General features: G+C 40.7%; 1 protein-coding gene across 4 annotated transcripts in view; it reads right to left on the reverse strand.

Annotated features, from left to right (window-relative positions):
- Window positions 1–5,235: 5,235 nt before the first annotated feature.
- LOC139749505 (BTB/POZ domain-containing protein 6-like) overlaps window positions 5,236–14,936 on the reverse strand; it is a 39,641-nt gene continuing 29,940 nt past the window's right edge. For 2 of the 4 annotated variants that reach the window (XM_071663473.1, XM_071663456.1), the window contains 4 exons: window positions 13,070–13,309; window positions 9,887–9,982; window positions 8,546–8,682; window positions 5,236–6,243 (listed from right to left, as the gene is read on the reverse strand). In XM_071663473.1, the coding sequence (XP_071519574.1) occupies window positions 5,577–6,243; window positions 8,546–8,682; window positions 9,887–9,982; window positions 13,070–13,288 (1,119 nt within the window). In that variant the 5' untranslated portion in view covers window positions 13,289–13,309 and the 3' untranslated portion in view covers window positions 5,236–5,576. Of the gene's footprint in view, window positions 6,244–8,545; window positions 8,683–9,886; window positions 9,983–13,069; window positions 13,331–14,936 lie in introns of all 4 variants that reach the window. The other 2 variants (XM_071663465.1, XM_071663447.1) reach the window with 2 other exon arrangements.

Genomic DNA, 14,936 nt, shown 5'->3' on the forward strand with positions numbered 1-14,936 from the left:
ATGAGCACATTGAAGTCTCCTAAAACTACTTTACGGTGAGGCAATTTATAAACAAGCAAGTTTAACTCATCATTATCAAGTGCATTGGAACCGGAACAATATATTGGACAGATGGCCAGGTATATGTTATTAAATTTCACTCTACATGCGACAGCGTCTAGAGTAGAATTTAAAGTCACTCTTGTGTGAGGTAAACTTTGGTGTACATAGATAGCTACCCCACGATTCTCGTCTCTTCTATACGCGTGAGATAGCTATCTAAAGCGGAACAGTCTTCGACTGTGCCGTTTAGAAGGGTCTCCTGTAAACATATCACGGCTGGCATATACAGTGCAAGCAACAGTTGTGGTTGTGCTTGCTTATGCCTAAGGCCTCTACAATTCCACTGGATGATGTTGAACGTGTTAGTTTAAGAGTTATTTAACCGACCAGTTTTCTTAGCCCGTTTATGTCGGGACTTGGGCGAGTCCCCAGGAGAACATGATCGGTCCCTGGAAGTGGATGTTCTGGCTTCCATCAATTCTATGTCCTCCAACGAAGTGGACCTGTGAATCACAGACCTCTTTGGTGGAGGTACTGGTACGATGACGTGCGACGTAGGTTTTTTCGAGTTCAGTCAAGTTTAAGGATACGTTAGTTTTGTTCTCTTTCTTATCTTTATGGTTGGATGAGGATGTGGTGTTGGCATAGGATTTTTTGTGGGCTTTGATTGGAGAAATTGGTATAGGGTTTGGTGGAGCTGGGTTCGTGGCACTGGCGGTCGGTGTGTCACAATGAGTCTACGTGGAGATTGTTCACATAACCGGCTTACATTTCAGAGCCGACACGTAGGATTCATTAGGCTTAGGAATCTCATGAGCCTCCTTAACCCTCCTCCTAGCCTCGCCATATGAGATGCTGTTTTGCGTCTTAACTGTGCACACTTCTTTCTCAAACTGGAACCGGGGACAAGCCCGGTCCGAGCTTGGGTAGTTGCCATTACCGTTGACACACAACATCCTGTTACTCGCACAATCCTCCGTTGTATGACCCTCCTCAGCACACTTCCCGCATCTTGCAGAAAGAGTGCAAGACTTTAAAGGGTGGCCAAATTTATGGCATTTAAAACAACGTAGGGGATTCGGGATATATGTACGAACTTGACAACGCATGTAACCAATCGAGATATTATCCAGCAAACGAGATTTTCCGAATGTTATATTCATCAGGGGAGTTCTACGTCGTTCGCCGATAGTAAGCTTGGAATATTAACCGTTAGGTTGTACGCCTGACCATACTGGCACTGTCCCTAAATATAGTCTTAAGACAGTTATATGTTCAAACAGCTCAGATAGATTTATTTACCATTCTGATAGGGAATAGAGAACATTTGTTGACGGGAGCCTTCTCAAGCCAAGTGGAAGTGACAACTTGGGTCCCTCAGGTCTCGGAGGCCATTACTACTTCTGATCTATTTAATCATTTATCCGAAAAAGGTATAATCTTACCCGAGTTTACTGATGATGCTAAAGTTATGAAAGAGTTGCAATGCAAAAGGGAACGGAAAATACTATAGAGACCTGGAAAAAGCTGTATTGTGATTGGACAAATGTTTCATGATTTTTAATCTTGGAAAACATCCATGAAATTAGGAAGAGGTTTGAACTGGCCAGGGTACTATATCGGAAACAAAAAACTGAAAGAATCATGCCGTAACCAAGTTATTAAAATCATGCCGAACTTACTGTCAGAACAGTATGTTAGAAGAATCGGAAGGAGGGCAAACTGTAGTCTGGTTAAAAACAAAACAAATATGCCTTCAAGGATATGAAAATTAAGAGGTTTAGGAATATATGCAAGATAATCAATCGCCCTTAGCAAGATGGAGCAGCTTCCGTCTCATCTGGTTAATGAAATTTAATGACCTACATAGAGAGAATCCCTCAATTTGTCCACATTAAATGGAAGAAGAATGGAGGAAATTAATACTAACTTTAGATTTCCATGAGGCCATGATGACGTCCGCTCAAAACTTATTCTATGCTAGAAGGCAGTCCAAAACAAGAAAGCATAACTGAAAGCTTGGCAGGAGCAGTATACTGAAGCACGCGGGGAAGTATTTCTTCAGTAACAGTTGTAGATTCGTAAAACACGATGTGCCCACAGGAAGTAAATGAGACTACCTTTGGAAAATTCTAATCACTGTATACCAAGAAAACAAGAATGCGAGGTGCATGAGTGTGTGTAACCTCACCTGTCCTCTTCATCCTCAAGGGAGACAGGGTAGTGAACCTAGCGGCCCACAGCCCACGGTTTGGCTGACCTCACTGGAGTCGCTCTCCACCAGCATGAGAAGAGAGGTCAGAGCTGGCCCAATTCAATTTCAATGTCAAAAGCTCCATCTTTTATGGACTCCGCCTACAATTCCATAGAGGGTCATCTTCTCCCAAGACCTAACCTCACTACCTAAGTTGGCCGCCTTATATATCTGGGAGCACCGAGGGCGAGCCTGCTGAGCAGTCGAATTGTCTCTGACAGCAAATGTACCACTCTGGTGCCTGAAGTCTTGGTTATGTGACTCAAGACTCAAGTATCCCTTAGGGCGCGTCCTCTGATAGAAGGCCACCTTATGACACCTGATTTTCCACTTTCTTGCTGTGTTTCCAGTGGTGCTTTATCTGGTATGGCCCCCTTCTGCAGGACTCATGGGACTTCACCCCCGCCCACCTCCAAAACTGGAACTATAGGATCTACGGTCACGGTCATGTTCATGGCGTTCCTGCAGCACAAGGACAAACATTACTCACCACTTATCTGGGACCGTGGCACGTGCCACATCTCCCTTCCACAAAATCTTCACAAAGAGTTTGGGCTGACACACCTCTCCCATGGACCCCAGCCTCAATTCCTGCACACACAGGACACTTGCTTTCCTTACCTCGCTTAAACCACTTCAGATTATTATAATCTTTCACCTCCAGTAGCACATTCCCTTGGGTTACAAGATCTGTACAATACACAATAAATCAATCTTTTGTCATTGTTGTGTTTCTGTACCTTTCTCTCGGTCCATAATCAAACATACGATGAGGGACTAAAAATTTTAGGTCACCCCATCAGCGCAATATTTGGTTGTGTGAATTCGATTTCAGTTCTATGTATTAAGTGTATCTCTTTAGATGAAGATGTACTAAACAATTCAAAATTTTGAAGCTGATTTGTTCATTAAGCTTTTACATGCACGAAAAACTATTTTCCATTTTAGTGGCGTTTTAATAAAATCATGGCGTTGTCAATCGAAAACGGCTTCATGTTTATGTACAGTTCTAAACGATGAAAAAGTTTATGATAGATTACTTATTCATTTTTGATGAGATAGACAAACCCAACAATAACGATGTAAACCAGTTCATACTCACTATGAACTGGTTTACATCGTTATTGTTGGGTTTGTCTATCTCATCAAAAATGAATAAGTAATCTATCATAAACTTTTTCATCGTTTAGAACTGTACATAAACATGAAGCCGTTTTCGATTGACAACGCCATGATTTTATTAAAACGCCACTAAAATGGAAAATAGTTTTTCGTGCATGTAAACTATGAACTGGTTTACATCGTTATTGTTGGGTTTGTCTATCTCATCAAAAATGAATAAGTAATCTATCATAAACTTTTTCATCGTCAAATTCTTCACTGCTACTCGCTGTATCATTACTTTTGTTTCAAGTATGTTGGTTAGGTAGATGCATGTACTTTGGACAATATGATCGAAAGAATCTACACAAGCAACAGCTTTTATCTCAAAACCTTACCTCAAAACTGTGGAATTTAGCTCAACAATGAAATGCTAACTCAGCCTCCATTACTGTTGTGGAAGTTAGTTTCCTTAAGCAACTATAGTATCTCTAAGCGCCTTGACTATGAATATAATAGACTTAGAATAAGGCAACCTGTAGCAGATTCTACTGATGGTTCAAATGCAATAAACTGATATGTAAAGGATCTTAATGGGCAGTCTTGTGATTCATCTATATTCTGAAACTGGAAACAGCCAATGAAAGATAGGTAGGTATGAGGTATCAAGTAAACATGATAATGATGACAGGACTTTATAGAATACATGCATCAGGGGAAACTTAGGAAGATATATTTCCAATACAAATTATGCTCACGAATATTCGCGGTATTTGTATGGAGGAAAGGAAGATTAACACGTTTCCGGTAAGAGAGGATATAGTGTAGATATGAGGAAAAAGGATAATGTACGGTCCCTTAAATCAAACCAGAAATACTTATTATTGAGGATGATTTGAGCTTAGATGTAAATTGAAAAAAAAATGAAAAAATATAAAAGTTGAGGGTGATTTTGTAGAAATCAACTTTCAAGCTGAGAGATATCAATTAAAAAACAGAGAGGGTTTGATGTCCTTTGGAGAAACGTACGGAGAGCATTAATGGAGGCTGCTACCCAAACAGGCCGTCGAAAAGAAAGAAAAAAAAAAAAAGCTAAATAAAATGAAGGTTCAAGAAAATTCCTGTGGAGAGGGAAGGGTCTGGATGAAGATGAATCTTCCGAAAAATAACTATGAATGGAAAGCAGAGCATGGAGCATAAAATCATTGATAATAAAAGCCCACCAAGATGTAGCATGGTTAACCGCAAACCTAAGGGAAATAACCTTATGTGGAGGATCAATAGAAGTAAAGTTTATCGTCTTAAATCCATCTTCATTTGTATCAATTCCTTATAGGTCAAGGAAAAAAGTACAAACTATTTGCAATCATGAATCTGTTCGCATTACAGTGGGTGACAGGTAAATACAATATTCTCAATTTTCTCTCCCCCCCCTCTCTCTCTCTCTTTTTTCCCCTCCCCCGAGGCTCCCAGCGAGTTAAGCCCACAACTTTTAAGCCAGCATAAACGTTTCTTGATATTAGTTTTAACCTATCAAGTCCACTTTCTACATTCATACTATCTCTACACAAAACTATTCAATTGCATCCTATCTCGAATCATTCCTATGACAACTCGGAACCAGTTGTTATATATTCAAGGATATGATAAAAGAAAAACTACCAGTTCCTAAAAGTATCCGAATGCGTGCATGGTACGCAAACTTGAATAAACCAAAAGAGAAAAGTAGCTCAATGTAAACTAAAAGAAAGACAACATTCTAAACTTAACAGTGGGACTTTAGATTATTCCTAAAAGAGCAATGTGCTTCATAATCCTGATCATAAACAATAAATGCTATAGTGATTATGTATAAAGATATCACTAAACAGCTCACCTGAAAATATTTCAAATCCTACTATAACTAATACAATAAATGGCAGTCAACATCACACCATCAAGTAGCACATAAACCAAACAAATTACAGTTCAACCTTTCGATAAATAAGATTCATTATATGCTGAGAGATAACGTTGAAATTCTCTAACTTATACAATGACAAAAATATGAGATACTGAAATTTTGACCTCTCCTGTCGATAACACCCAAACTTATAACTTACAACTGCCAAAGTCCATTTTTTATGAGGTTTCGTTACTATGAATCAAATTTCACACAATCAAATGTACTTTACGATCACTAGTAGTCATCAGAGAACCAATAATATATCTTAGGACTTTTTCCGTAGACGTGTACATGCTCTCCCTCCAGCAACACGTCATCCTGCTGTACTTTGAAGGGGTGTAATTCACTGTACCATAAGCCAGCAGCATTAACGGTAATCTTGCAGGCCATGCTGGGGCCTAGAGTGACGGGCCTCTCAAATTCTTTACTTTTCTTTGAACTCTGAACAAACTCGAGCATCTCGCCGGCAGCGTCCACTACTGTTGCCGTGAAGTCGAAACGTTGGCACTCACACCAAACTTTCTGGATATGAATAGTCTTGCTTGTTTTAAGATTTGATATCAGTGTTTGCTCTTCATTCATCTGCACTTTGCAACTTTTGCCGGGATTCAGCACAGTTGGCAGTTGGGTACATTTGATATCACTGGAGTCAAATCGTTCCCTTTTCTGCCGTATGGTAGAACACACACTTGGTAGTGACGGCGCATTCTCAGAGGGTTCAATATTCATGAGAATGTTTGTACATTCCTCCTGAGTTAAGACACCAGATGGCAATACATGTCGGACAAACTCGTCGCAAGACATGGTCAAAAAACGTACCAGAGGAAGGAGCTCCGCTACCTCTTGACGAAGATTCGCTGGCGTGTTTACCATACCATGCGTTGATAATTGAGCATTGCCCCTGCAGATACATAATGACCTACGTTAGAAGCAGTGCAGGAAGTGGGCAGGCTTATGAAATATATTCTGGAAATAAAGTGGCAAACTATTGCAAATGAGGAAATTTGAAGACAACAAACAGGTTTCACATTCAAGGTGATAGCTAACGTGATTTCTCACTGTGGTCATCTATGAAAAAAATGTATTTTGTTAACAAATGATAGGTAATGGTCCTGGTGGAGAGTATGTTGGAAAAATATAAAACAGTGTCTGCATGCAGATGTTGAAACTTTCAAGGGTAATTTAACTAGGGGGTGAAATACATATAAACTGTCTTCTGACAGCATAAAAGAAGTTAATGTTGCTGTTACAGGTTTACATTTCAATTCATCCTCTTTGACTATTTTTTTTTTCCAATTCAAGGTTCAGCTACTCCTTTTTTGAGACAATTCTTGCAAGTTGCCTAATGTATCGCAATTAGAAAGTTCCCCTTCCTTCAATATGCAATTAGATCCGCTTAAAATTATTGCAACTAAGTTAATCGTGAAGCGAAGAACTTCCTCAAAAGTACGTCTTAACTCCTCTTATTCTTTCATTGTTAGGTCTCCCTTGCCCCTGCCAATGATCTTGTTGCTGGATCTCCAGTGGACAGTTGCCCTTATTTGGCTTCAAGGCTGATTAAAAACTCCATCGCAGATGTTTTCAACTATCTCATCTCCTGTTGCATCTCTTACTAATCAAATACCTTTCTTATAGTCCCTCCGAACAGTTCAAAGAGCCCCTTTTTGAACACAAGCTAATTGTATTCTCTCTCATAACAAGCTTTTTTTCAGATCAGTCTCAGTTTCCTTCCATACAAACTGTGGCGATTCATAGGCTTCTCTCCCGCTCTCCTATACTCATTCTTTTCATCAACGATGTTGCTTCATCAAATAACCTAAATCTATTCTTACGTTGACAATTTACTTGTGTACTCCTCTTTCGGCATAACCTCTCCATCCTCTCTTGCTAAGTCTATATCTCTTGTTAAAACTCCTAAGAACTCAACGAGGATAGGATATCCCAAACAGGAGATATCCAAGGAACTGTAGAAAGAGAAGAAGAGAAAAGTTGGCCTTTAGAGGCGCTTACACAATTTGTCTAAATTGTGTAAGCGCCTCTAAAGGCCAACTTTTCTCTTTTTCTCTTTCTACAGTTCCTTAGATATCTCCTGTTTCCTTCTATAGCAGTGCCATTCCATAACTCACAACAGAAAATGTACCTGATATCTTAGTCATAAATGATCAATGGAAATGCCCAAGTTCTTCCGAGTACTTTCGTAGTTCCAGGTGGACAAGGCATGTGGCCCTGATGGTATTTCTCCGAGGCCAAAGGGGGGTAAGCCTGAGAGGTTGCTCCGATCCATGTTCCATTAATCGCCGCTGTCTAAAACCTAGTATTTCCTTACTCTTACAGGCCATCCTCCGTGAAGCCTATCCCTAAAAGGAAACTGCTCTACCGGTTCTAACCATCGCCCCATTGCTCTCGCTTCTACTGTCTCCAGTCTTTTAAACTCTCCTTAACTCATACTTTCTCAAATACTTAATATCATATTCTCTTCTTTGTAATTACTATTATCGATTTCTCGTTGTTAGGTCTACTTGTGATCTCTCCTATGTAATTCGCCTGTGGACCTCCTCTCTTAGGGAATTTTGGTGAAGGTTTGGTCGATGCCTTCATCTCCAAAGCATCTGACAAGGTTTAGCACAACTCTTTGCATGTAAACTACATTCTTTTGGTTTGTCTACTCTCTGTTGCCTACGCATAGAATTCCTTCCGGCTGTTCCACTTAAGTAATGGTCCATCGAGACCTCCCTACCAACGGTGGCGTTCCTTAGCGTTATAGCCTTTCACCTAATCTCTTTGTTCTCTCCACAAATCATCTTTCTTCAACTTCGAACCATACACATTATTTAGTTGATAATTCCACTTTATACACTTCTAACCTTTCTTTTCCTTCTCCTCCTAGTACTCATTCTTTTCCTCTCAGTTCGGACCTGTACACAACTCAGATTGGGGATGCAATAACCTGGTAAAATCTTATCGTGGTAAAACAGTATCTCCCTCTACGATTCATTGGTTCGCTTCAAAACATCACAATTCAACCCTGTAATAACATAAATATGAAGCATCACTAGGATACATTTTCTTTCCACGCACCAAGTACCATCATTACTAAATCTATATATACATCTTTTCTAGCTCCTCTCCTCTATTAGAGCACGAGAGGATTCCTTATCACCAAACAGAATGTGGTTCGGGCCTTACAGAGAATAACTACTCACCAAGTTACAGCGGCTCGAAAGATGACAACCTCGGATGGAAGAAAGAGTCGCTGTGTGAGCAGGTGTTTCAAGGCCTCAAGACTCATGCGGCAGACTTGCTGGGATGACAGCACTTCACAGTGGCACATCCGCAGCATCTGCAAGAGTTCAGTTATCACACTCGGACATACTCCGAACTAGCTGACAGATCCATAGGAAAACTATAATGCATATAGCGCCTGTGGCAAGTACATCAATTGTAAAACATCCTCTCCTCTACTGTCTTTCCCAAGACAATACTTCACTCCCACTTGTCTATTCACGCAGGTAAATCACAAAGGAACATGTGATTCAGGAATATGCTGGTAGCCACAAGAAACAAGGTCCGAGCGAGCACTTTCGTAATGATTCATAAATTCAGGGACACAGAGATAACGAACAAATGTAGGTACATACACACACACACACACACACACACACACATATATATATATATATATATATATATATATATATATATATATATATATATATATATATATATATATATATACACCTTATAATATGTATGATGCATGACCTCTTTAAGTGATAAGACGCATGACCTCGTCAAGAGAGTATCATACGAAGAAGTCATGTAAATGTGATCAGGCAAGGATGACCACATTTTTTTTTGACATTCCCGCCTGACCCTCACTTGACGAGGTCATGCGTAGTGCGTGTCTTGTATCTTACACGTATGTCTGTAGGACGTACATGTGTTCATCATTCCTGTATCCCTAAAAGTGTGAATCATCACAAGTGCACTTGGTTCTTCGTATTTCATTTTCCTCTTGACTAACACCATATTTCATATTCATGTTTATTTTGAATGAACTTCCAAGTTTTTGCCTGTTCCTGGGCAGTATACTCTAACTACTGAAGAAAGGAGATAGAAATAAAAATACGTAGAGAGAGAAGCAATAACAGTAGAAGGAATCCAGTATAATGAACGATGTGACTGATAAGGTGTCAGACTTATGTTAGAGGTGTGGGTTTATGACGATACATTGTGTTGATGTTTTGACGTTGAAGACATGCTACTGTGCTGGACTGTGTATTGGTCTAACGGATACACTTTTACAATTGCTGTTGCTACCTCCATCTCTTTTACGTCTATCACTACGGCCAACTTCTGCTACTATGATGAGAATTACCAATCCTGCTACTGTGATTAGTCATGTATATAATGGACTTTATCATCATTAGTATGATGTGGGGAGGGAGCTATGGAAGGCGGTAAATTCTAGGGTGTACACAGTACGTATGTCAACGCCATGCAGGCTTTACTGTTACACACCAAGAGGAAGATGGATTTAGTACCTGGAGACAGATGCGAAGGAGGTCGTGATTGTGGAGCAGGACGGCAGCGTTGTAGAACTCCAATAGGTTTCCTCTGTTCAGGTTCCGAAGCAAGAACTGTACGGGTAGGCAACACTGTGATCAACGCGACAGTATGTTAGTGTCTGTCTATTTGGCACCATCATCATCAACACTGGCACCACATAGTCCTAACATTACTAAATCAAACATATCATTACGTAGTTTAAATAGCACAACTATCGTTTGCATATTCAGCTGTGGCAGCACCAGTATGACCTGGTCAAGCACCATGTCATCCCCTGAACACTTGGCAGGAGCATAACCCTAATACATGGCATCATCTATCCAGGTCCAGGTGGCTGGAATCAAAGATAATGGCTGTCTTTCTTGGTTGCTGACTGGAGCCAAAGGGGTTTGGACAACTGCGGACTGGGGAGGGGTTTCTGGGTAGGGTTTCTTAGGACAGTGCGGTGAGAGAGGGAAACTTTAGAAAAGGGATGAAATGTACAATAGCAATAGGTTCCACAAGTGTTCTAGCATACGTGGGTGAGCAGGAAAGATGTGAGGAGAGCATTACTGGTTTACGTACTAACTGACAGGCATGCAAAAGAGAGACTCGTGGATGTGAATATGTTGACAGGGGCAGCTGGTGGGATGTCTGACCATCACCTGGTTGAGGCAAGGGTGAAGATTTGTAAGGATTTTCAGAAAAGAGGAAAGGAGTTAAGTGAAAAGATGGTGCAAGTGAGCCTGGAAAAGAGACGTATGTGAAGATATACCAGGAGAAACTGAATGTAGAGTGGTAAAAGGTACGTGAGGCAAGGGGAGCGGGTGAGGAGTAAAATACATATTGGGAAGTAATGCTGGCATGTGCAGAAGTGTACAGCATGTGGAAGATGGGTGAGAATGGGTAACATGTGGTGGGATGAAGTTTCTACTAAAGAGAAGAGAGAGATGTTTGAGTGGTACTTACATAGAGAAAGCGCTGGGAACACGAAGAAAGGCTGCATTGGCTCTCATCCATTTTTTAGCTCTCATATACAATGCACAGGAACCACAACCTCATCCACAACCAGACCCCACGGACCTTTCCGTGGCTTCCCAAGGCAGCTTTATACGCTCTGGTAAAGTCCACTAACGGCACATCGCCCCATGTATACCACATTGTTCCAGTCAACTCCATCCTGTGCCTACCTTTCACCCTCCTGCATGTTCAGGCCTTAGCAACGCAAATTCTTTTTCAATTCATCCTGTCAACCCCATTTTAGTCTCCCCACTCTCCTTCCCCCCCCCCCCCCCCCCTTCGGACACGTACATCATCTTCAGTCAATTTCTTCATACTCATTCTCGCCATATGCCCAAACCATTTCAGCACACCCTCTTCTGCTCTGTCAACCACACTCTTCTTATCAAAACATCCCTTTCTAACCCTTCTAATACTTAGGTATTGAGTAACATCAGAAATCTTTCATATAAATAGGTCCTTGTCCAATCATTTATTAATATAAATACATGTCATCCCTGAGGATAGGGGGGAAAGAATACTTCCCACGTATTCCCTGCGTGTCGTAGAAGGCGACTAAAAGGGAAGGGAGCGGGGGGCTGGAAATCCTCCCCTCTCATTTTTTTTTTTTAAATTTCCAAAAGATGGAACAGAGAAGGGGGCCAGGTGAGGATATTCCCTCAAAGGCCCAGTCCTCTGTTCTTAACGCTACCTCGCTAATGCGGGAAATAGCGAATAGTATGAATATATATATATATATATATATATATATATATATATATATATATATATATATATATATATATATATATATATATTCATACTATTCGCTATATATATATATATATATATATATATATATATATATATATATATATATAATGACCATACACGTACATATACATACATACACATTTCAACGTATACATATACGTACACAGTCATATACACATATTCATACTTGCCACCTTCATCCGTTCCCGTCGCCACCCCGCCACACCTGCAATAGCAGCGAGGTAGCGCCAGAAAAAGAAAAAAAAAAGGACACATCCGTTTACACTCAGTCTCTAGCTGTCATGTATAATGCACCGAAACCACAGATCCCTTTCTACATCCAGGTCCCACAGAACTTTCCATGGTTTACCCCAAATGCTTCACATGCCCTGGTTCAATCCATTGACAGTACGTAGACCTCGGTATACCACATCGTTCCAATTCACTCTATTCCTTGCACGCCTTTCTCCCTCCTGCATGTTCAGGCACCATTCGCTCAAAATCTTTTTCACTCCATCCTTCCACCTCCAATTTGGTCTCGTTTCTCCTTGTAACCTCCATCTCAGATACATACATCCTCTTTGTCAATCTTTCCTCAATCACTCTCTCCATAAGTCCAAACCATTTCAACACATCCTCTTTTGCTCTCTCAACCACACTCTTTTTATTACCACACGTCTCATTTACCCTTTCATAACTTACTAGATCAAACCACCTCACATCACATATAGTCCTCAAACACTTCATATCCAACATATCTACCCTCCTCTGCACAAACCTATTTATAGCCCATGGCTTGCAACCATGCATCATTGCTGGATCCACTATTCCTTCATCCTACCCATTTTTGCTCTCCGAAATAATGATCTCGCCTTCCAAACATTCTTCAACGCTCCCAGAACCTTTGCCCCCTCCCCCGCTCTTTGACTCACTTACGCATCCATGGTTCCATCCGCTGCTAAGTCCACTCCCAGATATCTAAGACATTTCACTTCCTCTAGTTTTTCTCCAATCAAACTTACCTCTCAATTAACCTGTCCTTCAGCCCTACTGAATCAAATAACATTGCTCTTATTTACATTTACTCTCAGCTTTCTTCTTTCACACACTTTACCAGATTCAGTCACCAACCTCTGCAGTTGCTCACCTGAATCAGCCACCAGCTATGTGTCATCAGCGAACAACAACAAATCCCGAGCTCTCTCATCCACAACAGACTGCATACTTGCCTCTCATCTCCAAAAAAAAAAAAAAAAAACTCTTGCATTCACCTCCCTAACAACCCCATCCATAAACGAATTAAACAACTATGGAGACATCACGCACCCCCGCCGCAAACCCACAAAACATGTGCAAAACTCTTTCCCCGCAAGACACAAATAGGGAACGATAAAGATGAGACTTACCTTAGAGCAGATGGCATAGGGGGCCTCTATCTTGTACTTGTTGGCCAGGTGGCTGACCTGGAGGGCAATCATCTCACAGGGTAGATCCGTGTGTCCACAGTACATGTACCTCAGTAACCACATAAAACCCTCGGGTGGGTCGTCTGGCAGGACCAGCTCCTGGAATTCGCAGACAGAACTGGAACTCAACAGCATCTCCTCGAACACCTCTGACGTCATGGCTAAAACCAGCCGATGAACCTGCATGAGTAATGACAATATCTACTTATCAATGTATGGAAATAGTCCTTATATATATATATATATATATATATATATATATATATATATATATATATATATATATATATATATATATATATAAGCCTCTGATTGAAGTTTGATAGCATATAAAAATGCCATTCATCTTGTCAATCCAATTATCACCAATCATATACCTATGAGTGAGCGGTTTGAAATAAATGCGGAAGTGCGTCGGGGTTATGCGATGTGACCATGTTTATGTAAGGATGGGCCAAGCGTCAGAGGAATGCGAGGTAGATTGACTGTGGTGTGTGGAAGCTGTTGCAGGTGATGTTTGCAGACGACGCTGTACCTTTAGCTAAATCAGATGATGTTTACAAGAGGATAAAACCGAATACAAGAAAAGTAACAAACTAGTTTTTGAAAGAATGGAAAATGAGGGTGGAAGATCAATTACCATGGTCAAGGACTGAAAGTTGTGGATGGGCTTAGATACTTGGGAACAGGGCCATGCTCAGAACATTTAAGGGGCCGTGGCACAGGTTAGAATAAAAAGGGCTCCCCCCCCCCCAACCACCTCCACTGAATATAATGTTTACATTTTAATTCTAAGGTCAATTGTAATTAGCATCATTATCATTATCACAATACATTCAAATTTGTAAAATTTGTTGACGACTCCCTGTGGACGTCTCCCTATCTAAGTCAACCTGACGTTAATGCACCTAACCCTCCAACTGCCAGCATTATGTCAACTGTGGTCTACATCTAAGCATTACATCAACTTCAGTTTTCTTTCTACTGTGTGCATAGCGAATATAAACCAGAACAGAAACTCCTTTAGCGCTCTACGTGTTAACACGAAATATTTTCAGGACTACTGTAGAGAAAATTAGAAAAGCGATATGGTATTAATAGAGTGTTTAGAAGAAAGGTTATTTTTTTGCTCAGGGAGTGATGGGTGCCCTGCTCCTACCTTCTTCAGTGGTTTGTGTGAGAGTAAAGTTCAGGGAGAACATTTGGCCGTACACTGAAAATCGGCGAAGAGGAAAGAATTTAAGCAGGGTGTGACCAAGTGTGGCATATGAAGTACTTGTCCCACTGCTGATGTACGTATTCATGTACGTACGTATGTGAAACCCAAGTTTATACAAGTCAGGAGAGAAAAGAAATTACAGAAGCGATACATAACTTGTGCAGTTATGGGACTCGAAGGTTGGACACCATGACGTTGTGAAAATGTTATGTGGCGTGATGAAGTCTTTACAAAAGGCAAAATGATGAAAAGTCCCTTCGGATAGTATGGTAGGGAGAACGTAGATATATAATAGTGCAGAAGGCAGACCGCGGAGGAAATACAGGTGTATGGTTAGTCATTAGCCTAGTCAAGCCTATCAAATAAAAATCACTGTCACAAATGTTTCGGTGTAACACAGTAATTACGGTTGGAGGATGTTCATGAGCTAGTTCACAGGTTGTACTTACCTAAGCCATTCTACTAACTTGGGGATGGAGCAATGATGATAAATAAAGTAGCTAACGATCATTCATATCTTTTCCATCTACTCGTATCTCATATGGTGTCCCTGCTGGAAACGTATGGAGGGCTGTGATCGATAAGATC

The sequence above is a fragment of the Panulirus ornatus genome, chromosome 1, assembly GCF_036320965.1.
Source record: "Panulirus ornatus isolate Po-2019 chromosome 1, ASM3632096v1, whole genome shotgun sequence".
Lineage (NCBI taxonomy): Eukaryota > Metazoa > Arthropoda > Malacostraca > Decapoda > Palinuridae > Panulirus > Panulirus ornatus.